Consider the following 25,120-nt stretch of genomic DNA (forward strand, 5'->3'; position numbering starts at 1 on the left):
TGACCCAAAGGAAGAGAAAGACTGAGCATGTGGACTAGTTAGTGTAAGAACAGAGGGAATAATCTAACCAATAGAAGGTAGAACACCAATTATTAAGAGTACTATGTAACTTGAAGCCAAGGAGCATTAATGCCTTTGTTTTCTAAAATGTATAAAATAGTCGATAGTTTGGGTAGTCGCTGTGCTGGCTTTGTGGATTCAGCGCCCCTTGGGGCATAGAACTGTAAATAAGATTCTCCTCTTGCACATCGGGTGAAAAAACCTATTTGGGAACAACACCCTCCTTTTCTCCAGGCTGAACACCTCCAGTTCCCTCAGATGCTCCTCAACAGACTTGTGCCCCAGACCCTTCATGTTTCACTATTGCCAAAGCTAAAATTACTACAGTTATGGCTGGGGTTTTTATTGATAAACCCCCTTAGAGCCACAGTTTGACACCAATTTCAAAGTATCTCTGCAGTAAGAATGATATTTTTATATCATTGCTAAAATCACCTCAGTGCTGACAATTTGCAGGTGGAGCAGTATCCTACAGATACCTTCTGAGTGACAGAAATATTTCCAACAGAAATTAAACTTTTCATGATCAAAGATTCAGAATCATAGAATCATTTGAGTTGGAGGGGACCTTGAATGTTTGCAGGGATGGATGCCTCTCTAGGCAACACGTTCCAGTGTTTTACCACTAAGTTATGGCACGTGGTGCTTCAATACATGCTTTGGTTTTCTGTTACCAGAAAGAGCAAAAGTCTATTCCTGCGTCCAGCTTTGCAGGCTGAAGGCTCCAGCTTTTCTCCACAGTGCCCCAGCAGGCTGGGACGAGCCCTTGCTGGCAGAAAGGACTGCACACATGCTTTGGGCTGAGCTGGCTGGGTAAGCAGGTTAGCTCGGCCCTGCCTGCCACGGCCTGGGCACACTCATGTCTGCAGTGCTCCCAGCATCCTTTCCAGCATCAGAGCTGGCTGGGCCAAGGCAGTGTGGTGGTAAATGCGCTTTTTGGGGGGGTTGATGTAAGAGGCAGAAGAAAAAGGTTCAATCAGCAAGGTTGCATAAAGAACTGCCATGGCTTTGGCCTGTGTTTTAATTCAGAGAACTGCGAGAAAGCCAAGCCCCAGTGTGGTTTCCCAGGTTTACTTAGCCTGCTCTTTGGTGTCTGGTCAAAAAGCTCAGGTAGTGCCAAACTCTTGTTCATAGGTGGGAAAAAGCTCAAACATCCAATATACTGCTCATATTGGAAGAGGCAAATAACATTTACATTAAATTTATTGATGCTATTAAAAGCAAATATTTGAAATAAGGTCTGAAATGATAGAGGGGAGTAGAGTATGTTGTGGGATTTGGTTTTTTTTTTGTTTTGTTTTGAATTTTTTTTTTTTTTCGTCGTGTGGCTGTAGTTAGTTTTTGTACCGGGAGAGGGAAGTGTTTGCCCAGAAAAGGAAGGGGCAGCGTGACGGGCAGCTTGACGTGCGCTTGGGTGGCCGGCGCCGATGCTGCTACACTAATGGGCAGCTGGGGGCAATGGTGCCAGCCCAGATTTTGTCACTTTATCTCTAATTGAAACCGTTGTTTGACACTGCCTAAAAAGTGCGGGCTATGTCAGAGCCATGACAATTAATTTCAAATCCCGGGGAAAGGGTCTTCAAAACATTGAAAATATGCTCCTCATGATCTGTCTTTTTGAATGAGTCACCTGCATATGCTGTGAGACATGCTGAATGTTATTTGTTCAGGCTTGGAAAAAAGGTTATTTGGCTTGGTTTGGGTCTTTTACAAGGCTTTTTCACTATTTCTCATCTCTTATTTTGATAAATTAAACCATATTATCAGCTGAATAAAGAGCCATTTAAATAAATAATTTCAGATTATTCTAGACCTCACTTCTTGTTGTATGAAAGAGAAATATAGAAGAGCTCCCTGAATTTGTTTAAAGAAAAAAGTGTTTAAACTTTTACAAAGATGGTAGGAAGCAAATTAAAAGTGTTCCATACTGTCAAAGTAAATGAAGCCTTTTTTTAGACTACAAATATTCCTTAAGCCGAGACTGATGTTGTATGTGAACAGAGAGAACTGTCAGCATGCTGAAAAGCAGTACAGTATATTTGTTACTGAGTACAGCATAAGTGAAGACTTTTTTCTCTTAGGGTAGGACCAGATAAAGAGGAAGAACAATGTTACCACTGTGATTTAGTAGTGTTTTATAGCCACTTTTTGTTCAATACTGAATTTTTCCTCTGTTTAGAACAGTGTTTGCTACTTTCTCATAGATCTCATGCAGAGGGGTGTTCAACACAGAGCTGTTAGTACTTGTGTTGGGTTATCTATAAATGAGTCTGCAAGCTGGCTGCAGTGTCTGGAGAAGTTGGCACCCCAGCAACTGCAGTACACACCTGGCAGAGACCGATACTTGAACAGCAATGTCACCAACATGTCACTTCCACTTGCCACTTGGTTCTTGTCACAGTGTAAAATCTGACAACATCGCTTAAAACCATCTTCATCATCCGTTCAATAGAGATGCCACACCGTGCACTGGACTGGCAGATAAAATCTCTCTTTATAGGGAGCAGAAACTTGGTCAGAGGAGTCGTGCTGTGTACCTGTAAATTAAAATGCCATAACTGTTCTGGATGTGAAGAGGAGTCAGTGTCCTAAATTAGCTAACAATATGTTAGAAAAGGCTGTGTCTTCTAGTATGTACTGGGTGGGAAGCCAAGCAGGGAACAAATAAGTAAATATTACTTTCTTTAAAACAATTGTAAGCAAAATTATTTTTCAGCCTGGATTTGAGTGTTGTCACCAGCTGAAAGTTCAGATGGATGAAAACAATTAAGAGCAACAGTATCTCAGGACATCTCTGTACTCAGAGGTCAGTTGATAGAACAGAGATTAGATTGTTTTATGTCAAAAGGTTGTGTAGTTTGAATCACAAAATACCTCTCCCAAACCAGATGCTGTCATTTGGAATAAGATCCTGTTCCAAGACCAAATTGACTTTACATTTTAATTTCTGTTATGATTCCAACAGAAGGGTGTATTTGGAGTCTTCAGAGCCTCCCATCTCTGATGGCACTAGGGCTTAGTGCTTTTTTCTCTCCTTCATTACCCACAATAGTGCTCAAGTGCTTCTCTTCTCAGCTTTCTTCCCCCTCTACCACCTTGCACACCATCCAGTGGAGAAGTACTGGCTTGAAAGCTTGATAAATTACCTTATTAGCCTAGTTTAAGTAGCTTGCCTGTTATTTCCGAGTAAGTTATGGGAAGTGGCACAATGTGTTTTTATCTTTTAAACAATGATAAATACAAGCTGTCCCACCCTAGGTACTTAATTTTAAGATGGCAACCTGCCAGCCACTCTAGTGTGTTACTGACTGTGAGATACAGTTAATAATATGTGGACTAATGAAGGTGAAGCTAGATTAACACAAAAAATAGCTCCCTGGGAAAAATTAAATACCTTTTTAATAAAGTGAATAACAGAGAATCTTTCTGCCTTTTATTAGTATGTTACACTTTTCACCAGAGCATACATACAATTTTTATATTTATTAAATCTTATGATGATGTCCTCGTGCATTTAATACTTTCATGGTTTCTTCTCAATTTCCTGAATCAATTGTTGTGGGATGTACACCAAATGATCAGAAAAGTTTTGCTGATACATGTTGGTGGCTTTTTTCAAATAATTTGGTAAGAGTAGCTAGAAAGGGTTCACCTACCTGGATCCACCCAGAAGACTGTTTCACATGTGAATCTGTGAATGATTCATTTTTCTACTCCTCATCTTTCCTCTGGGACATGGGACTTGCTACCATAATAGTTCTGGAATACTGTCACTCTGCGTATAGGTGGAAATACGGTCACAAATGGCAATGGTTGTCAGCCACTAATGACTGTATTGATCATGACCAGAGTTTTGACCTTAGAGTAAAATAAAAATGTGAGTCAGTGGAAGCTGAGATCACAGTGTATGCTCTTGTAGCGTGATAAAGACATTTATGGACTGATTCTGCCCAGAGGAGAGTCTGTTGTCTCCACCTACGCTGAGCCAAACAAACTGTACTGTTCTAACACAAGGGGATGATCAGACAACTTGCTGCAGCTAGATACCTGCAGTGACCCAAAACTCAGGAGCTGAATGGTTCTCTTTTCTGTCATTGATTCTACATGGTGAGATAAGCAAAAGGACAGTTTTTTTGGCCTGCATCTAAAGTTTTGCAACACTATTTTTATATGTTTTGTTGTTTGTCATCGTAATTACCAACATACACCTTTTTGTTTGTAAATATTACTATTTCATGGAAATCAAAGTCCTTGAAATGTTTTCAAATAGTAGTATTTGTTACCTTTAAATGTTTCTATTCATACTTGGCTAATTTATCATCAAAATCTGCATGTCTTTGAGTATCTGTTCACTAAAGTGTTTGCCACATATTGCTTGTTTTAGCCCAATGCAGAGACTGTGTCATTTTTGTTACTAGAAGTCTATCTCTGTGCCACTAATACTACAGAAGTCTGGCACTTTTCAAAGGCAAGGTGTAACACATCTGGCTGCTATTTGCAATAACCATGTTATCAATAGCTCCTTCCCTCACTCAGTAATATTTTTTGGATCCTGACCTAATAATACTACTGTGAGTTCAGCAGAGAACTTGGATTAGCTGGAAATTTTTTGGCTAGAGTTTCCTTGCAACATACCTCTCATTTTGAGCATACTCTGCATGGAACCCATTTAATTTTATTCATGAATGCTTTATAATGTCAGACTTTGTTATCAAAGAATGCAGGAAGGCATCTTCTGGACCACATGTCTGTGTTGCTGTACCACAAGTGCCTGGGGTTAGTTCTTTACTTTCACATCTGCAATTGGTATGAATTCTGAAATATGTTGTTGTTTTGTGATTATGCTACTGAAAAGTTATACCATTTTTACAGATTCAGTTCCTGCAGATTGCACTGCTGAAGATCATTCCTTCCTCCTTGTCATTCTCTTTTTTACTTTCCTTGCCAATAATCAGGTAAAATACAGGTCTGCTGCCAAGAAGTTGAAGTCTTGTTCAAATAAACACATAAAAACCATACAAAAGCTGGTGGCAGAGGTAGGCAACTAATGCTGATCATAAGCTTTTGAAAATGAGATAATCTTTGAGGATAAATTTGAAGTAAGAGAGCAAAGATATTCAGCAATCCAGGTGTGGGGTAATATAGAAGAAGACAAGAAAGTGAGAATTCCTGAAAGATATTGGTAAAGAGAGTGGATGCGATGACCCACACTTAAGGGGAATGAAGTGGGAGTAAGATGTAAGAAGGAGGCAGAGTCAGAGAAATGAAGACCTGGAGGATGAGCTTTGCCTCAGTGTAGAGGGAGAGGAGGAACCCTTGGCGGAATAAAAGAGAACTTAAAGGCAAAGATAGCCCATCTTAGCTCAAACGTTCAGCCAGATTTCCACAAAAACAGAAGAAATCTACCATGCTGCAAACGTTCTTTCTTTGCATGCCCAATAGTTCTGTGTGTGGGAACTTGGTTAATGAGGAAATGATCCCTAACCAGTGTTTAGTCCAGTTCAAATAGCTGCTGACTGACACATGCACAGGCAAGAGAATCAGGAATCAACTCTTGAGCTCAAGCAACAGAAATACAATTAGGAAAAGCCCTGCTGGAGGCTGTGTAGCAGGAATTCATCCAAAAATCTCCCCAAACCAAGGCAAACTATCTAGGTGAAGTTTTCATATGAAAAGTTCTTGCTCTGTCAGCTGCTGTATCTTTTCTGTGCTTCAGCACAGGACACAGTTTAGGAGAGGGGATCCCCTAGCTTAGGTGCTGCATCATCCCTATGTGCTGCTCTCATGCATTGATTCTCATCAGCAAAAATGAAGAAAAGAAAGAATTGGAAAATATTTTAATAACTGTAGTGTAATTCAGTTAAATATAATAAAATACATAAGGTCTACAGCTAACAATTTTATTAAGACACATAAAAAGGCCCCAACAAACAAGCCAAAAAGGATAGAGAAATCCAGTGTGGAATTACCTAACTGTATGTGTCACATCTCCCAGCTCACTTTATTAATATGTCTGTTTCTACTATATCTGGTTTTGGTTGTGGGGGTTTTGGTGGTGGTTTTTTTTTTTTTTGGTTTGGTTTGGTTTTTGTTTGGTTTTGTTTTTTTTTTAATGCTGCAAACTGTAAGTTCTCCATGTCCAAATGGAGGTTTGTGAAGTACCATGCTCTCGGTGGACCTGTGCTTCAACTCAGCCTGCTGCTCTCCAAATGCCATTCCAGATTGTCTGTGAGTGTGTCCCCTTCTCAAATGGATTGTGGCTGGAAAGTGTCAGCTTACAGCAACTGATGGCATTCTTTAAGAGTCAGCTGAAGACAAAGTAGAAAAATCCAGCCATGTCCATGTGTAAATTCTGGCTAAGGCATGTGTCATTGATAAACTTTGCTATTGGGGCTCTTTGTTATACTTTATTTATATCAACTTAAAGCCTGAAAGAATGTCACTTTGGCTGCCTTTCAAAATTTGAAAACTGAGCATATGTGGATTAATTGAAAGGGAAATTAGTCACTCTTATTGCTTTAGAGAAACCAATCACTTTAAGATTCCTGCAACATCAATATGCCTCCCCGTGAAATAAATGCCTCAGAGTATTTTTTTGTTTTGAACGTTGCCTTAATGCAGCTATCTAACTACGAAAGCACAGTTCATCTACTGAAACATGGAAAGGCATTTGGAAGTGTGGCTTGTTCAATCAAAACATCTGAACAGACTTGGAATCAGCAGGGTGTTTACATTTTTGTCAGTTATCTTCAAGTGCTCGCTGCTGGTAGAAACTGTCTTTTTCCAGGCAGCTTTGCCTGTCACACAGTACTGGGAAAATCTCAGGAAGAGATCCACTGTCCTTTAACAGTGCAGTTAGCAGCAAACCTAATGCTGTTTACTCTTGCTCCCACATGCATGTGCATCCATACATTATCTCCTTAGCTTCTCCAAGGTGAGCTGTTTGTCTAGGTGCAAGAAGGCAATTCAGGTCCAGAAGATCAGGTGTTATTGTTGTGGTAGAATCCACTCTAGGGATGCAGCCAAACTTCTTTCCAAGGGCTCCTCGTATTCTCGTATGACCATAACACGTGGTGAGCCAGTTGCTGAGACTCCATTATGGAAAGGCTCCCCTAGTGTCCCTGCAGGTGAATCCATCTAAGTGATAATAAATGAGCAAAGAAAATGTTAATATCCGGAGTGGGAAAATGGCATTGGTTGATATAAGAGCTCTCTTGGGCTTTGAGAATGCTCAAAAGATGCCCCTAGTCATCACTGTGGAGAGTGGTAGGGCTGTTTTCCTCTTGAGTCCCTCCTCTTGAACAACACTCCTACAAAAAGTGTGGAAACAGCAGGCTTAGATGCACTGTGATGAAAACTGAGGAGTAGAAAACCTACTCATATTTATATACCATTGTATATCTCATAACTAGCTCTGTTCCTTCAGTAAGGCCCAGATGCCCAGATCCAGATTATCTGTGGAACTAGGCAAGGAGCACAGCCTTCACAAACAGCTCTTTGGATAAAATCAAGCAGTAATTCAGGATTTAGGTGGGATGAGTGACACTGTGGTGCTTACCATAGTGTTGTCCTTACAGAGAGCCCAGGGCAAGCAGGCTATTTCTTAGGCACTTAGTTAAGTACCATAAAATAGGTGAGATGGATCTAAATGACAGAAATAACTTAATGATCTCCCCTACTTCTCCTGTGCTGTATTCCTAAATGGCAAGTAGAGAAGACCAGCATACTGGCAGGATGATTTTCATTCATTGTACACATCCACGCTTCAGTAGGCTGCAGCCTAGCAGTACTGGCTAAATTGACTCTCTCAAGATAATATGAGATCTATTGCTTTTCCAGATGACTACTTGCTTCAGTTGCTTCTTACAAAACTGAAGAAAAATCGATCAGCCTATTTACTTTTTCTGGGACTTGGTCATGGTCTTGAGACAGAGAATCACAAAAACTGATTTGAAACTGGGTGTATCAAGAGATATATCTAGCACTGTAGTACCTGGAATGTCACTGGGATTTCTCTCCTTGGTTTGTTGATTCCTCAGATTCTCACAAGTCTGGATTCTTCACATATTCATAATGATATTCACAGCTACAGTTTCCTCACAACATTTGGTATTGACTTTTTTTTTGTAATGAGACTTAAATTCTCCAACTATTCTAATAGTTTGGCATAGTTACTGGCCACTGGATTTTCATTGTCGAGTAATTTCACAATCATATAATTAAAATGAGAGTGTTTGTATGGCAACATAAGAAGCTCTGAGCCACTGAACTGTGGTTTTGGATTTTAATCCAGTTGTTGGAGCTTCTGCTCAGGGCTGTACAGCAACAGATTTGTAGAAGCAACTCAGAACAAGGTTTCACTCTATCACTGTTAATAATATGTTCTGCTAGCAAACGTCTGAAGCATGCTGGTAGCCTCATAGGAAAATTCCTGAACAGGTCCCTGTGCTTTGCTGGACCTGGGATCTGGGCAAACAGTTGAAGGAGAGCATTAGCTACCACATCAAATAGTTCCCCTGGCTCCTGGGGGAAGAAGCTGGAGGGGGAAGACAACACGCTAGAAGTAGTTTCACTTACTTTATTTCCCTTGACTCTAACTGCCAATTCAAATGACTTTGTGGCATATTTTCTCCTTGTTTTCAAGTTGGTTTACTCTCCTTCAGAGCAGGTAGGAGAAAAAAATGAACAGTAAATGTAGAAATATATGCAAAGAGCTGCCTAATACAAGTCAATCCACCAAACAAAAGTGAAAGAAGTATTTCCACCTAATTATTTTTTAGAGTAGAATTAGCAATCTGAGATAACCCTGCACTTCACAGCAGCAGGGATGCTCAGTGTGGTTTCTAACATGAAGATAAAATACCCAAATGGCAAAATATAAAACCTGAATACAGCTTTCTATCACATAATTCCTTGTTATAACTCACCTATTTTAATTTCACATATAAATTACTTCTTTGGGTTACTCAAGGGAATAGTAATAATTTACCAAAATATTCACCTGAAGGTTCCTAAGATTATTCAGCTATTAGACTATAGAGAGACTAAATATAGCCAGAGGGAGCCTTTAAAATCCAGGGCTAGAAGAGTAATTTCTGTTTCAGCAGCAGCCAGCAGGACCACCTTCTTGGTGAGACTCTGGATCTAAAAACATTTTAAAACCCCTGTGTCTTGTTCACATGAAAAAAGTGTAAATCAGAAGAAGAGGTGTTGCAAGAAAGGCCATCTGAAGCTGAACAGGCAGTACACACAGATCTTATTCCAGCTTTTTGAGCCAGGATCATTTGGCACAGGGGAACTCAAGAGGTGCTGCTGAGGAGATTGTCCTTCCTGGAGCAGTGGTGATGCTGTTTGCAGCTAGTCAGTGTTGCTCTATCTCACTGCTCCTGTGATCTCACAGGTAGAGGCTGGTAAACCCAGCCTTACTTCTACAGTATATATGGCAATAATGGAAGTTCATGGTTTTCTCTGTAGATGGCATAACATTTTTTCTGCTTTTACAAGAAGAGGGGTAGAGCTGACCTCAAAGAGTCCTTCCCTTAAATCTTGCCCCCTAACTTCTGCCCACGTACTCAGTATAGGCTCTTTATTCATTGCCTTATTTAAAGAGATACAGTAATTGTTTTAGTCAGCTGCTGTCTCTTTGGTAAATGAGGCACAGGGTAGTTTATCTTAGTTGATTACAAATATCTTGTGAACTAGTGGATTTTTTTCTGGGTGTTTATATTTCTGGTCCATTTTCCAGCCAACTTTCTTAAAATATTTTACAGGTGTTCCTGCGGTAATACTCAAAACCTTTCTTTTGTTGAAAAAATTCACCAGCATCTGCAGAGAATAGTGAGAGGAACTGGGCTGAAGAGTCATTTAGACTTTGATCAATGGGACCAGTGATCTGTTTAAAGCCAAGAACAAATTTAAGCAATTTACCACACCAGCCCTTTACATCTTTGCCAGATGTCATCCTGAAAATTGATGGTAGTACCCATATCTTTTTCAGCTCTGCCAGGCTCAGACTTTAATTATTATAGCAAACTACTGTTTAATTTAGTAGAAAAAAAATCTGATATACTGGGAAGAAAAATTAACTGGTTTTGTGGCAGACTGCTGCACTTGGAAATCTTGTGTGACAGTGGAGGGGTTCAGTCTGGTTGACCCCTCTGGAGAAAGTACCCTGGAGACTGAGTGTGTTTGCAGAGAATCTGTGAAGTAGAGGGATGGACATCTTCTGGGTAAGTGTTCTGTTGTCAGGCTATAGACTTTTTAAAACAGGAGAAAAATTTCACTTGATTTTCCAAAAGGTGAAAAGCATTGAGATAGCTTTAAGTTCTGTTGCCTAAACCACAATGACATTCAGTAATTCCCTATTAGGCATGGTATAGCGTATTTTAAAACTCACAACCACAGAATGAGCACTACTAGAAAAAAACTGCTTCTCCATTAAATTCAAGAGCTGAAGTTAAGTGTCGCACTCATCTAAGCTTTTTTCTTCTCTCTCTGGTTGGCATGTAAATGACATAATTTGCCCTGATGTATTAATTACAGGATTAGAAGCCAACTTGAAGATCCTTTAGCTGATGCTTCAATTAATACATTTTTCAAGTGTGAACATTTCATGCACTAGAATTTAATCTGTTCATGCCATTAGATTCATTATTATGTGAACCAAACTGAACCAGACCCAGGTTGTCTGTGATACTGGGTGGCATTAGTGGTGTTTACTGAGCACTCTCCAGTGTCACCTAATGATGCCACAGGTGCTGGATGCTGTGGGGTAGCTGAGGTGTTCACACATGGGGGTCACCTCTAGCACAGTCTGAGACCATCCCCTTGGCAGTGGGAGAAGATGGCCCTGAGCTGTAAGCACCTATGAGTAAGTGCCTGAATAAGCCCCTTCCTCTGGGGTTTGTTTTCTGAGGCAGTGATCAACTTTGTACAGAAGCAGTGGATCTGATTCTGCCATCCCACAGGCATTATACTTAAGTTCTACTTGTTACGTATTTTAGCTAATAATCAAAGAATTAACCTGTTCTAGGTTGGGTGGTGGTTTTTTTCTTCTTTTTTCCCCAGCGGAACTTCAGATCCTTCACCTGATTTCTTCATCTTCCTTTTAAAATGTTCAAAAATTAGGGCTGAACCTTGTAAGCTGATGCTTGTGCATTGGAAAACAGCTGACCTAGTGTTCTCTGGGGTCTGTGGGCATGAAAACATCTCTTGCTGCACTGTCAGTGGTGGAAGGGGAGCTCCCCTCAAACAACTGTGATGCAAGAACCATGCACTTCTCAAATGGTGATTAAACTGTCAAAACAAGGCTGGCCTGACCTATGGGAAGCTTGTTCTTGGCTCTCCATGTGTAAGGACTGTCATTCCTCATCCCTTACCCATGGTTTGAGGAGCCCAGACCATGGCCAGAGTGCTGTGGGAGTCAGCCCCAGATGGATTTGAGCAGTCTGTTATGTAGTGTACACTCATTTTCACTCCCTCTCTGTTCTTGGAAAGATCAGTATTCCTGGCTATTCCCCCTGATTTCGCAGCCATATATTCGTACACGGTTTTTACTGTGGCTGGTGTGATTACAAAGGAAATAGTGCAGTAGCCCCCTCACATTGAGGGAAAAGAGCAAATCAAAACACACATCATTCTTCTTAGCCAGAGTCCCAACTACCACAGAGTTGGAACAAATGCCATGCACGTGATTTTTCTCCATTTTAAAACGAAGGGAGAGGAAATGAAAAAATATATCACCATGTCCTTTAAAAATTTGTACCTACAGAGTTGAAGCAACCACAAATGATGCTGTGCAGATGGTTTTTCTTTTGCCAGGGAGAAGTGCATTGAGGCCAGAGTCTTTTAATCTGTCATATATATAACTGAAGATTTACAGTTGGAATCAGACTTGAAAATGTAAATGGCTTTTCAATTGCAGAGTCTGGTCCGTCATAATGGCTTTCATTTAAAGCTTTGTCTGGTAGAACAACAGCTGTTCTGCCTGTGGTTTTTCTTGTTTTATTTTATATTTTTAGAGTTTTCTCATATGTAGAATGCCACAAGATGGACATAGACTGGGAGATCTCATGATGATGTCTGAAATAAATAAAGTGCTGTTTTTCTCCACAGAACGAGGCAGCTGATTCAGCTAGTGAAAAGCTCTGACCTGGACCTTTGACCACTTTCCCACTCCTAACATGGCTAATCTGGATAAAACGGGATGCTGAGATCCAGTCTGCCTTTGAAATTAGTTTTTCCTTGAAATCACCAGCTGATGCCTATTAAGAGTCCCCAAGTTTTGCATCTTAAAGTTAAAAAGTGGGGAAAGTGGTTGATCATTTAAAACCACAACCTTTAAAGCAAATTCAATGGTATTTGAAATTGAAGTCTCTGGTGTTTGAATTCAACAGTTGTTTGCTTTTTAAAACTAAAGTTATTGTGTCACTGATACCTCTTTTTCAGCATCTGTATGTTTCTGAACCTGTTTGTTTATTAAAAATGAATATTTGACTTTTCATAAAGTGCACCTGTTCATATGTAGATACCAATGAGAGTTCAGTATGGAAACAGGAGTTTCCATATACAGCAAGTCCAAATATGGTTGTGGATGTATTTCCCCCTGCAGACAGTGTTTTGTTGCTTGGAGACATACTGTATGTTCTTGTTTTTAATCTTTCTTCCAAAGCTGAGCTTTGTATATCTAATACAGATGGAAAACTAGAAAATAGTCAGTGTTTCAAAACTTGTGTAGGAGGAAAACAACATGTAGGAAAAACCAACCAACTACCAAAATAAAAGTCTTAACTCCCAGAAGACCTGGAGCCACCAGATTTTTTTTATGCTGGGAAAGTATTACATGACTTCAGGCATTGACTGAATGACATGCTTCTCTTGCAAGGCAAGGATGTGTTCTTTTCAGAACCGAGAACGGGAATTACAAGAACCACAACAGTGGCCTGTGAATTGTTTCTGAGAAGAGAGCTCCTCTGTGGTTGATCTTACTAGAAACCACGATGAGAACATCAGGGTTCATTTTCTTCCTCAGTCATTCTTTGTATTTTTCTCTTCTACTCCCTAGCTGTCCCTTTTTCTCTGTTCCCCTTCTGTCCTCAACTCTTCTCTCTTTACCTTTTTTCCCTCTTATCTCCCAGTTTCCTTCAAACACAGCAGGCATGCAGAGTTGCCCCAGTTTGTGAGAAGATGGGTCAGCAACAAAGCTATACCTGTAGTTAAGTTTGCTTCCACAAGCACCTAGTACTGTGCTGTCGTTCAAATATCAGTTTGTGCTGTTCTCCCAGGCATTAATCCAGGAACATTATTTGCCTGCTACAGTGGGATACTACAATACCAAGGGATGTCTTATCTGATTTCCGCTTCCAGGCTTTTATTTTGATAATGAAAAAATAGTGAACAAAAATACATTGTTGCCATTCAGGAAAAAAAATTCATCATCTGTTTTATGTGAGTGTGGGTAATAGAGCTGGAATTAAGAAAATGTCATCTTTGCAATGTGCCCAGATTTCTGAATACGAGGGATTCCCAAGTAAAATTCTTCCGAAGTCACATTTCAGACTTGCAGCTTCCATCAGCGGGAACTCTGACAGGGCTGGCGGGAGCATGACTATGAATGCAGGGAGTTTGGAAGCAATCCTCAGAGCCTGGAATCACAGCAATGCCTGAGCTGTGGATTTCTGCCTTGGCAGGACACATAGAAAAAGTAGAAGTCATATGCTACTCTCTGAATTGGAGATTTTAAGCTCTCAAAGATCAGGGGCCTAAGTCTAACTTGAACTTAGATTCTGCTGTGGTGTAAACCCAGAATAAGTGTTCTTAACCTCTGACCTACAGACTAATTTTGCAAATGCCTTATAAAATGTGGCAATGCCTTATAAAAAGCCAGGCACTTGTAACCTACTCTAATTCAGCAGGAAACCATCCTCTCTACCCATTTTTTTGTACCCTGTCCTTTAGCAATACTAACGTGAAAAGAGTGTGGAAACTTCCACCATTCAACCAGATGCCTGAAGTGTCCTCAGATAATCCCTTTTAGAGCTGGATGGTGGTATGAGAGCCAGACTCTGTCATCAGGGCTCCCTGACTGGTCAGAGGGGTGTGCTTGTTCCCAACCCTCCCTTACTGTGCCTTAAGATGAATGCCTCCACACTGACCACGACAATTACTTGATGGTCCCAAGAGAGCTGCTATTTAAGCTGAAGGATGGCATTGGAACCAGAACAAATGTGCCTAAACTGGACATAATTATATTCACACTGGTTATTAAAAGAAGACTCCTAATAAAGTTTCTTAAGAGCAGGCAAAATGCAAGGGACAACGCAATCCCAAATTATTTTTCAAGTATAACTTAGAATCATAGAATCATAGAATCAGCTGGGTCGGAAGAGATCTCTGAGGTCATCAAGTCCAACCCTTAATCCAACCCCACTTTGATTAAAAGATCATGGCACTCAGTGCCACATCCAGTCTCATCTTAAGAACCTCCAGGCATGGTGAATCCACCACCTCTCTGGGCAGGCCATTCCAATGCCTGATTACTCTCTCTGGAAAGAATTATTTTCTAATATCCAACCTAAACCTCCCCTGGCAGAGCTTAAACCTGTGACCTCCTGTTCTACTGCTGAGTGCCTGGGAGAAGAGACCAACCCCCACCTGGCTATAACTTCCCTTCAGGTAGTTATAGACAGTGATGAGGTCACCTCTGAGACTCCTCTTCTCCAGGCTAAACAACCCCACCTCCCTCAGCCCCTCCCCATAGGGCTTATGCTCCAGTCCCTTCACCAGCCTTGTTGCTCTTCTCTGGACTTGCTCCAGCACCTCAATATCCTTTCTGAACTGAGGGGCCCAGAACTGAACACAGTACTCAAGGTGTGGCCTCACCAACGCAGAGTACAGGGGAAGGATCACTGCCCTGGTCCTGCTGGCCACGCTATTTTTGGTACAGGACAGGATCCCATTGGCCGTCTTGGCCACAACTTGGTATGCTTTTTGGAAGATTTGTTGAACCTGGGCTACAGAGGAGTCAATGGTCTCAGCAGTCCTTTAACCTTCTTGTTTCTGATGAGAAGATCTCTTGGTACCTTAGTGTCACATTAATCCTTCCCCACACAGGACATGGCTTGCTCCTGTGCTGATGTTGCTCTGCTGTGATCGTACCGAGCTCTGCTCTCCATAACAGCAACAGAAATGGCCAGCTTGCATATGCATGGTGAAGTGGGAGACACTGTTCTGTTTAATTTAGTCTTGAAAAGTTCTCTCCCCTCACTGAGGTGTATGTGTTATGGGTTTAGCTAGGCCTAAATTTAGGCTTTAGTTTCAGAGTATGCCTTAGATTATCAGTTGACTTGAGCTGGGTCAGGCCAGCTGACTTCCACTGGCCAATGATATTCCATACCATGTTCTGGTTCTGATGTCACCTCAAGTATAAATACAGTAGAGCAGAAGGAGTTCTCTCAGTTCTCATCACGGCTGAGGTAGAGACAGGACACACTGCTGCTGTCCTGCTGCATTTTGCTTTAGTTCGGGGAAGTAAACATTTAATTGTCTCTTTCTTTGCCTTGCTGAGTGTCTTTTGGGGTGCTTTATGGATCCAGAGTGATGGGATCTGGTTTTGGTGGGAGGTAGAGGATTGTTGTTATATCTAACTTGTGTAGGTGTGTGTTATATTGTAGTTTACTTTTTAATTTTCTCTCTTCTAAGCAAAATATAAGAAGCTTGCTATTTTAAGTGTTCTAGTTTTTTTTCCCCCAGGGTTGTGGGGGTTTCTCTGTGTCAGGCAATTGGCATTTTGCCAGCTCAGCCTAACACAGTACAAAAACTAATTTGCTCAGTGACAATGTCAGTTTCATTGGAAAAAGTCCCTTCTCAAAATCATGTCCCCAGTACACAAAATCACCCAAACTGAGAAATTAAAATGAAACCTATTCTTGAAAATCTTCTTTTTCCTCCAATATCAAAATGGGGCTGGCAATACTTACATGCCTCTGGGAAATTTTCTGGGTAAGAAAATCCTCATGGCATGCAAGATCTTCTCTAAAAAGAGCATTATTTGCCTAGTAATTTGCTTTTATTGTTCTCATCTGAAAAAAAAAATCTCCACACAAAGTTGGGAGTGTTACACTGAGTTTATTTTGAAAAAGAAATCAAAGAATGTTTTTCTTCATCTCTGAGCCAGATGGACAGAAAAAAACAAACGTATTCCATCCTATGAAAGAAAACACATGAGAACTTTTAAAATTTTTTTTAGCCAAGCTTCACGTTTTTTTTTTTTCTTTTCCCTAAACAGCATGGAAAAAATGAGATCGAGATGGTGAATGAACAAATAGGCTCTGGTTTTAGGATGGCCTGGTTTCTGGGGAACAAGGGTTTTGTACATAACACATTATACTTTCCCATCTCTAGATGTCCAAAGTACCTCTGAGTGAGTGTGGGTAAGCACTGGGAATCTCCTCCTCCTCCTGCTTTTTCCCAAGCCCTGGGGAGACTGGAATGTCCTAGTGGGAGGGAGTGCCAGGCATGGGCAGCTGTCCCAGTGCCAGCCTCTCACCTGTGTGAGTCCTGAGAGCTGCAGCGACAGTGCAGAGCCTGCTCCAGGGGTGCAGGGTGTTCCCGGAGGAGCAAACCTCTCCAGAGTGCACAGGGACACCTGCAGAAGTGAGGGGGGACAAACAAAGCAAATCTGGAGGCTGGGGCTGGAGACACTTGGTTCCCTCTGGATCCTACAGCTGTGTGAGCTATGCTTTTAAGCAAGGAAGTTGCACTGGGGAAAAGTGGTTTTGTTTTCTCACATGTGAGTCAGCTCAGCCACCTTTACCCCACTCCCTCCACAGCACTTTCCTCTGACAGCCAGTGGCTGCCCTCCGACCAGCTCCTTGCCTTGCCAGGGATCAGACACCAGTTCCTGCTACTTGCTAAAACCAGAGAAGCTATTTGCCAGGCACAGAACATTAAAAGAGGAGGTTAGCCATCTGAGTGAGAGAGGAATAGCAAAATCAGATTAGCCATTATAAACAGCCAATTTAATGTAGACACCATAATGGCTAATGTGTGGACTGATCCTTCTCTAATCGAGACATCCTTCACTTGAGGGCCCATCTGAGGTGCTTTGTGTGCTAGGACAGTAAACAGCAAAGGGAGATCTTGCTTCTTCAGCTCTTCTTAAAGGTCTTTTTCAGCTTTACCTTTAAGACCACGTTTCTAGCACCCGAATGCTGCGAGAACAAAGCACAAAAATGCAGTTAAGGGATAAGATAGCCACAATCATGCTTAGAACTAGGATGGTGTAAGTGAAAAGGAAGGTTTTAATGGAAATAATTTTCATCAGTTTGATTTTTAATACTTATGAATGCTTCTGGCTCCACATCTCTCTCATCTCTATGTACCTCTTGGGTATACACACATCCACAGAGTAAACAACATCCATGTCTCTGCTTAGTCATTCCTTTATTGGAACATTTGCAGGTGTTATTATAGCCTTTAAAGAGAATGAGAGTTTGAGATTTGTAAGCTCTAATCAGCTGAAGGTCTTTCCAAATAAATTAATGAAATGAGTCAGAAATAACATTAAGAAATCCAGCACTGAATGTAAATCACAATGACGTTGCACCCTCTCTGCCTTTTCCTCCCTTTCTTCCAACAGTTGCAGTGCTTGCCAGGTTATACAAACTTGCATTTAATTTGATGTAAAACAAGAAAAATGATGATGGGAATGTGTGCTCAGTATGACAAATTGCAGTACTCTTGCATAAGAAAGAAAGCCAAAACTTGAGCTGGGACAGAATAATTTTCTGTCACTTAAAACTTTCCATACAACCTGTGTTATCACTCAAACCATACAGAAAACAGATGTAACGGGAATGTTTTCCCATTAAAGAGTGGCAGCTCTGACTTTCATGTCAACTTCTTGGCCCATTGTGGTGTCCTGCTTGCATCCCTGCCAACCTGTCCTTTCTGTGGCAGGTTCCTGAGCTGTCTTAACACTCCCTTGAGCCTCTTAGTGATTTCAATATTTGTTGCCATTTGACACCTCTGATTCCCTCCTGCAGGAATATTGGGTCAAAAGCATGGTCTGTCTCAGTGCACCTGGGTGCTCAGGCCATTTTTAAGGATGACTGGACACACCAGGCACACAATGGCAGCATCCCTCTCCAGCCAGCTTTGCCTAACAACTGCAGTCTTTGATGCAAATGCGTGAACAGAGGTGTAAGGCCAGTCACGTTTCATTTCTCAGTGTCCTTAGCACTTTACTCCTCTGGCTGGAGGACACTCGATGACTCTTGGATCATCTTATCTTGGTATGTACCATCACTGCTATTGCTGAAGGACACAAAGGATGCAATTGGGGCAAGGAAGCAGTACAGCTCTGGCTTAAACAGGGTTTCCCATTAACTTTTTTTTGTAACAGAAATCTATGATATCAGTAAAAAGCAGGAAGAATGTCTTAAACAGGGTTTCCCATTAAATTTTTTTTGTAACAGAAATCTATGATATCAGTAAAAAGCAGGAAGAATCTCATTTAATGTGGCAGATGCTCAAAAAGGGGTTATTTCACCTAAATAAGCCAACATTTAAAACAAAGGTAGCAGTGCTTCCACTTCAGTGTGCCTTTGCAAGGCCCTGCTCACCAAGGTTTGTGAGGCTCTCTGGGCACACAAAATAATACTTTTGTAACTCATTATCCAAAATTAGCCATTTACCATTATCTCCACAAACACTGTGTAAATACCTATGTAAACAGTACCGAATGTATTTACACCCAACTCCTAGGTACAGCACGACAGAGTGTATGGCAGAATCAATTTATATTCAAAACCTAATGAAAAATCCAAAAGAAAAGTCTCAGGAAATCCAGACTGTCTGAAAAAATGTCCTGCCTCCAAGATGGAATGGTTTCTGTAGCTGTAATACATAGATCTCTCACTTTTAATTAAGCATATGCAATTTTTGTGTTGTTCCTGTCTGATATCTAATTTGTACCCACAGGGCAGATTCCCAAAAGTAGTATTTTGTGTATTTTTAAAGAAAATCATAATTAAAATTTAAAACACTAGAGAGAGTGTGAGATGTAGGGAAGCAGCAGTCCTTGATTGCTTGGTCTTAGGAGCAATATTTGAAAATCTGAAGTACAAAATCTTGTCTCTTTCCAACAGAGCTGGAGTATTTCAACAAACTTATCTACATTCAGCCAAGGTAAACAGCAGGTCAGGAGGCAATGGAAAAACAGCTCTCCTTCCCAAGAAACCAAAACAACTTCCTTCATCATATAGCATGTGGCCATGCAAAGAGTATAACAACTGGGAACAAATACAAGAGTTTCTGCTAATGAATTTAACTGCTAATTTTTAAAATTCCTGATAAGCAACACTGCTGCCTAGACAACAGCTCATGGGACTGTTGAGGAAACTGGCTGGGTAATGATATCATCTCCTTTTGTTTTGCAGCATATTTTATTTTTTACTGTGGGAGAGAAGTACTAGTCCCAGAAAACAGAGAGATCAGTTTACAAACCACTTTGGAGATGTGCAAGTTTATTAGACATTTCTGAGTATGGCATGTTCTTCTTACCAAATCTTGAAAACTGTCTTAAAAACAAACATATTTCAGTGTGTGCTGCTTCTTTGTTTCTCCTTTCACAAAGTCTTATCATCTGGGCTAGGCCTGAAGTATGTGTAGTATTGGGGTAGGATTCCTTACATGAAGGGAGAAGGAATGAAAACATTTCAAAATTATTCTTAAAAGTTGGTGGTTTACTTCTGTGTCATTTTCTCATGAGTGGAAAAATGTAGGATGGCAGGATGTCAGGCAAGCAGGCAGGCAGAAGAGGAAGGAAGGAAGGTAGGAAGGAAGGAAGGAAGGAAAGAAGGAGGGAAGGAAGAAAGGAAGGAAGGAAAAGCTTTTATTAACATGGTCTTTGCATAGTACCCCAATGGAACAGTGGCTGTGATCAGAGCTATGAGTATCTAGTCCTTAGTCAATTTAACTGTTACACACACAGACTAGACTGCATATAGTAAGGAAAAACTATCTAGAATCTGCTTTAAAAGTTATTTAACCAGAACAAATCATCTGGGAAATTACAAATATTTCTAACTGGAAAAGTATTTCTCTACGGCTGAGCTAGGCCTGACAGCAAACCTTAATGAATTATTAGTACCTTTATGGTTTTCTTTGGCCCCTGTGCACTATATTTGTAAAAAAAGTCAGTAAAAAAGAGAACAATTGTAAAAAGCAAATATTTTGTACAAAAATACAAAGTTTTAAAAGCTCTTAAAAGTATATTCCATATTATTGATAAGAGTTGGACTATATATATATATTTATATAAAATCTATATATTCGTGTATCTGTATAATTTTCCTACATTTGGGATTTTTAGCAAATGAAACAACTGTTTACACAGTTGCTTTATATGTTTTTCTAGGAGTGGCCAACAGTCTTACTCAGATTGATAGAATGTCTTTTCTCAGAAGACACAAGTTGCTTATGTACGTGGTTGCTGGTTGGGAAGAAAATCTGTAACAGAATTAGTCCAACAGTGTTTCCTGATGCTGTGGGTTAAAAGGCCTTGAATAATTGCAGGATGCTGGAGAAGAGTTGCTGTTGAATTCCTTTACGCTTTTAAACCAGTTTTCAGTGCTTGCTTTTTTCCTTTTTTTTTTTTTAATATTTAATTACGGAAGTCAATGCTGCTGTCTCCAAGGATTTTCTTTACGCAGATTACCATAATACGTAGGTATCTGTAAAGCCATAGCCTATTACACTCCAAATATTTGCCCTAGAATATGAGAGAACACAACAAGAGAAAAAAATCCTTTAAAAAGCCTGTGAAGATTAACCAAATTTACAAAACCAAAACCAACAGAGATCAAGGTATGTAAAAAATTTAAGCAGACTCATATTCAGATCCTGGATGTCCTGGAGGATAAATATTTGTAAACCATGAAGTTTTCTTAAAATAACAAATGTATGTAGAAAAACCAGGGTAAATTTCATTATTATTTACACACAGTCCTTCACTCTGGACAGCTAGACAGAGTTATACACGCACAAAGCTTGTTCAGCACTTTGTTTTGTGTTGGTTCAGGGGGCATTTCTGTGGATGAGATACAACTTTGGATCTAGCTGACATTTCTGTCTGCCTTCACTGAAATTCAGCTGACAAGTTTCCAATTGGAGCAGCCAGACACCCTTGACAAAACAATGTTTAAACACGTTGTATGCTGGAGATAATGTTTCAGACAGAGCCCCACCTTGGACACAAACACCACCTAGTTCTGTGATGATGGGGCTGGGCTGTAAGCAGCCATGTGAACCACCTGTCCTCTGCTCTAGCAGAAATGACTGCATCAACAAAGAGACACGCTCTGTGGCAATCACCTGAACGACTCTGGGCCACATTGGCTATTTATGAGTCCTTCACTCCAGCTGAAAGACACGAGTTGCTTATGGTCTGTGGCCCAGCTTCTCAGTCCTATGGGACATCTGCTGGTAGTGGTGGGAATTTTAAGACCTCCTTAGTAGTCACCAAGTGCTTTCTGTTGCACAAACTCTCAAATCAGAGTCTTCTTGGGTTTTGAAGGCTAGTGCCTGAGCAATCCCAAGTCCAGCTTTCCCTATTGTGTGGCCATTGAACACATAAAAACAGCTTCCAGTGTGCCTAGGGTCTGGAGCATGTGCCAAATGATGTCTAAAATTTTAGGCATGTTTAAAGTCTTCAGGAGAGGGTCAAGATGGTCATAGCATGCCATGGCTATGGTTAGCTTCAAGGCTGCTTCTCCCAAGTGCAATAAATCCAGCACATGCAGAGTATTAGAAAAGTGCATGTTGGGCTGGATCTGAGAAGTGCTCCCCATGTGATTCCCCCTCTTCCTCAACAAAGCACTGTCCTCGCATTTAGCCTAGATCTTCTCACCTCTAGCTGTGGGACTTTTACTATGGGTAGGGCAAAATAATCAAACCAAGTGCTGTGCTTACCTTTGTCCATGTCTTTTTCACAAATGAAATTGTTAACATCTTCACAGTAGAAATCATTCCAGAGCCCAGCATAGATCAGCCCAGCACAATCTTCCCCTGGCCCGTGCCCGTGACTCCAATTATCAGGCTGCCCAGTTTTCCAGTTTCTTTCAACCAAAAAGCAGGAGATGTGATTGCACAACACAGTACACATGGCAGTTTTTCACCACAAGAAATTAACAAAAACATCATGAGTTCTCTTCTGAACGGGAAATACACATTGAAACAAACAATACATGACTCTTGCTGAAAATGGAAAACAGATGTATTACAGAGAAGGGAATCTATTCGGCCTCAGGCTGCCAAAACTCAGAGACCTAAATTTAGACTGAAGAACTTTATTTTAGTTTCAGAATATACATGCACACACAGTGCAAGTGCTGCATGCTCCATGTGCGTTGCTCCTGCAAAACCTGCACACTGCCTTCCTGCCAGCAGCTGGGACTGAGAAGAGCCCATGGGCTCACAGGTACCGCCAAGATGGCATCACCCTGCCCTTGCTCACTGCAAAGGTGCTCAGCCCTCTAACTGCATCAAGGTGGGCACCTTGTGAGGAACAGCAAAGGTGCACATGTTTGAGGGACGCATGCTCAGATGGGAAGGGAATTTTTCTGACTTATAAGGAATGTGCATAGTATATATATACAGGCATCTTTTGAGATCATTGGCTTTGATGGTGAAGCTGAATGCAGCATGTAAAAACTCTTGCAGCAAGTGTTTCCTCATCCTGTTTTTCTTTAAGGAGTGAAAAATGCTTCCAACCTGAGGACATAAAAGCTCCATTTTCCTGAAGAAACAGGTTGTTGAAGGAGATTGTGGTTGCTGGCTGCCACAGTCCATGCTCAGCTAAAAAACATGCCTGCCTGACACAGAGCATCCAACCAGGCACTGGGGAGGACACACAGCTTTCCAGAAGTAATGAAATACTCTGAAAATCTGTAACTGACAGCTCTGAGGTTACAACAGAGCACCTAAACCCGTAGTGTAGTGGAAACCTATTAAAAGCAGTGCCTGAAGTGGGAATCAGCCACAGTGCTGCCATAATGAGAAAGATGAAAAGGGGGAGAGAGAAAAAGAGGAAAATATTATGGCTCATTTGAAATGCATCTGACTTTTTCCATGTTTTTCATCTAAATGAACGCCAATGAGATCACAGCTAATCATTTCGTAACATCTGACTGACTGCAGCCTGTTTTCCTGAAGCACAGCATGCTCAGCTCTATAAACTCTTTCGTCTACTCCTCAGTGTTAAAACTTTGGGTGGTTGCAATCTGTTCCATTTAGGACAAATTAGGTGTAGCCCTAGGACTCCTGGAGAGTTGCCAATTCAGTTCTCAGCTAGCCAAAGCATAGACACCCTCTTTTAACGCATTTTCCTTATGTTTAATGCTTTTCACTCGGATTCGGGCTTTATCTGAAGACTGGTCATTTTTTATCACAATGAGTACTCTATTTATAGCCAGCTGTAATGCAAATAGGGAAAATTCAAACCAAGATAGTAAAACTGTCTGTGCTTTCCATCTCAACTTTGTAATAAAAGTCAGGAGCAAACATTTTGGCAAGAAACACAGCGCTGTGTAGTTATGTGATTCTTTCATTCAACATTTGGGTTTTTTTCTGGCAAGGAAAGAAAGCCTTGTGCATGGAGAAGGGAGAGAGAAAAAAAAAAGTTCAGCAGTACCCTCAGTAATAAATTAAATCATTGTCATCTACAACCATCTGGATCCGTTGGATAATTTCTAGATGCTACTTTTAGAAGTGTCAGCAAGAGTGGTAGCATTGTTTTTTATTTACATACGTGTAAACTGGTAAGGATCCATCCAGCCATCTCCATTCATTTTCCTTCTCTGAATCCGTTAGTCCAATCCAGAAGCTGCCTTTCCCAAAAATCTGCCTTTTTATCCATTGCTGTGAAAGAAAGATCTTAGTTTATAAAAGGGACAACCAGCTTTGGAGCCAATAAGCTACACTGGTTTTATGATCATCTTCTTGTCAGAATAGGAAGGCCCTGAGAAATTTTTCTAAGCTAAAGATACATTTCAGAAGTTGGCCTTGTGATCCCTCGCCCTAACTAGAATCCATTGCAGTGTTTGCCTGTGAGGGAGAGAGAGCTAAGCAGGAAAATTAGGTTGACATAAAGTCACACCTAATGTCTTATAGACACGAATTGAAAAAAATATCACAAAGAATAAGCAGTTGTATCTTGGCATCCCCAGTGCTATGTTGAATAGTATTAAAAGTAAAGTTAAATTTATAGTCAGATTAAAAATATTTTTGGGTCACAGGAGTCTTAGGCTCCATGTACTGAATCAGACAATTTAAAATTAAATTACACTCACTGATGCAAAAAATACATTTTTGATAATATGCAAGGCACAATGGATTCCATCTTTAAAAGTACAAAACTTCTACAATTCTCAGCAGTCTCTCTGACTGCTCTGCCCACCACCTTCAGGGTCAGCACCAGCTCTGCCCACACTGCTCTTCTGCACATGCAGAAGCTGCTGATCAGAAAGAAGGGGGACAAAATGCTAATAAGTCAATCGCTGTGTTTACCTCACTATATGAATTCATGATGCTCTCAGCTTCCCACTTACCTTGTGGTTTCCACATGTTAAACAACAGAAAGAGATGATAATTACCTGCTCCTCTTTGTTGTTGATGATAACCAAGCGTGATGCTTTCTCTTCACAGAATAACTTGGCCTCTTCAAAAATTTCTCTTTCAATTGAAAAGTAGTAGCACTTTTCCGTATAGTTCTTCCAATGAGGAGAACAACCTGTGATGTGAATTTTTTGTGTTAAGCCTGTTATTGGTAACTAAACGGGCCAATAATAGGGCCAACAATGAGTGGAGGAACACATATGCATCTACAGCATACTGCTACCTAAAGTACTTAGAAACAGTTTGGGAATCTACTTACTAGGATCCTGATTCTGTAAAATCAAATCTAAACTGTGTGGCCAAGGGAATTATTTATTACTCATCATATTGCCACCTTTTCTTTAGCCCTAAACTTTAACTTACATCAGTTTCAGGTCATCAGAAA

General features: G+C 40.7%; 1 protein-coding gene across 3 annotated transcripts in view; it reads right to left on the reverse strand.

Annotated features, from left to right (window-relative positions):
* Nucleotides 1-16,171: 16,171 nt before the first annotated feature.
* The window catches only part of COLEC12 (collectin subfamily member 12), a 102,385-nt gene continuing 93,436 nt past the window's right edge, over nucleotides 16,172-25,120 (reverse strand). For 2 of the 3 annotated variants that reach the window (XM_071554715.1, XM_071554716.1), the window contains exons 7-10: nucleotides 24,714-24,850; nucleotides 23,870-23,979; nucleotides 22,033-22,178; nucleotides 16,172-20,833 (exon numbers count right to left, since the gene is read on the reverse strand). In XM_071554715.1, coding sequence (XP_071410816.1) covers nucleotides 20,814-20,833; nucleotides 22,033-22,178; nucleotides 23,870-23,979; nucleotides 24,714-24,850 — 413 coding nt within the window. In that variant the 3' untranslated portion in view covers nucleotides 16,172-20,813. The remainder of the gene's footprint in view (nucleotides 20,834-22,032; nucleotides 22,179-23,869; nucleotides 23,980-24,713; nucleotides 24,851-25,120) is intronic. The other variant, XR_011697756.1, reaches the window with a different exon arrangement.

The sequence above is a fragment of the Pithys albifrons genome, chromosome 4, assembly GCF_047495875.1.
Source record: "Pithys albifrons albifrons isolate INPA30051 chromosome 4, PitAlb_v1, whole genome shotgun sequence".
Taxonomy (NCBI): Eukaryota; Metazoa; Chordata; class Aves; order Passeriformes; family Thamnophilidae; genus Pithys; species Pithys albifrons.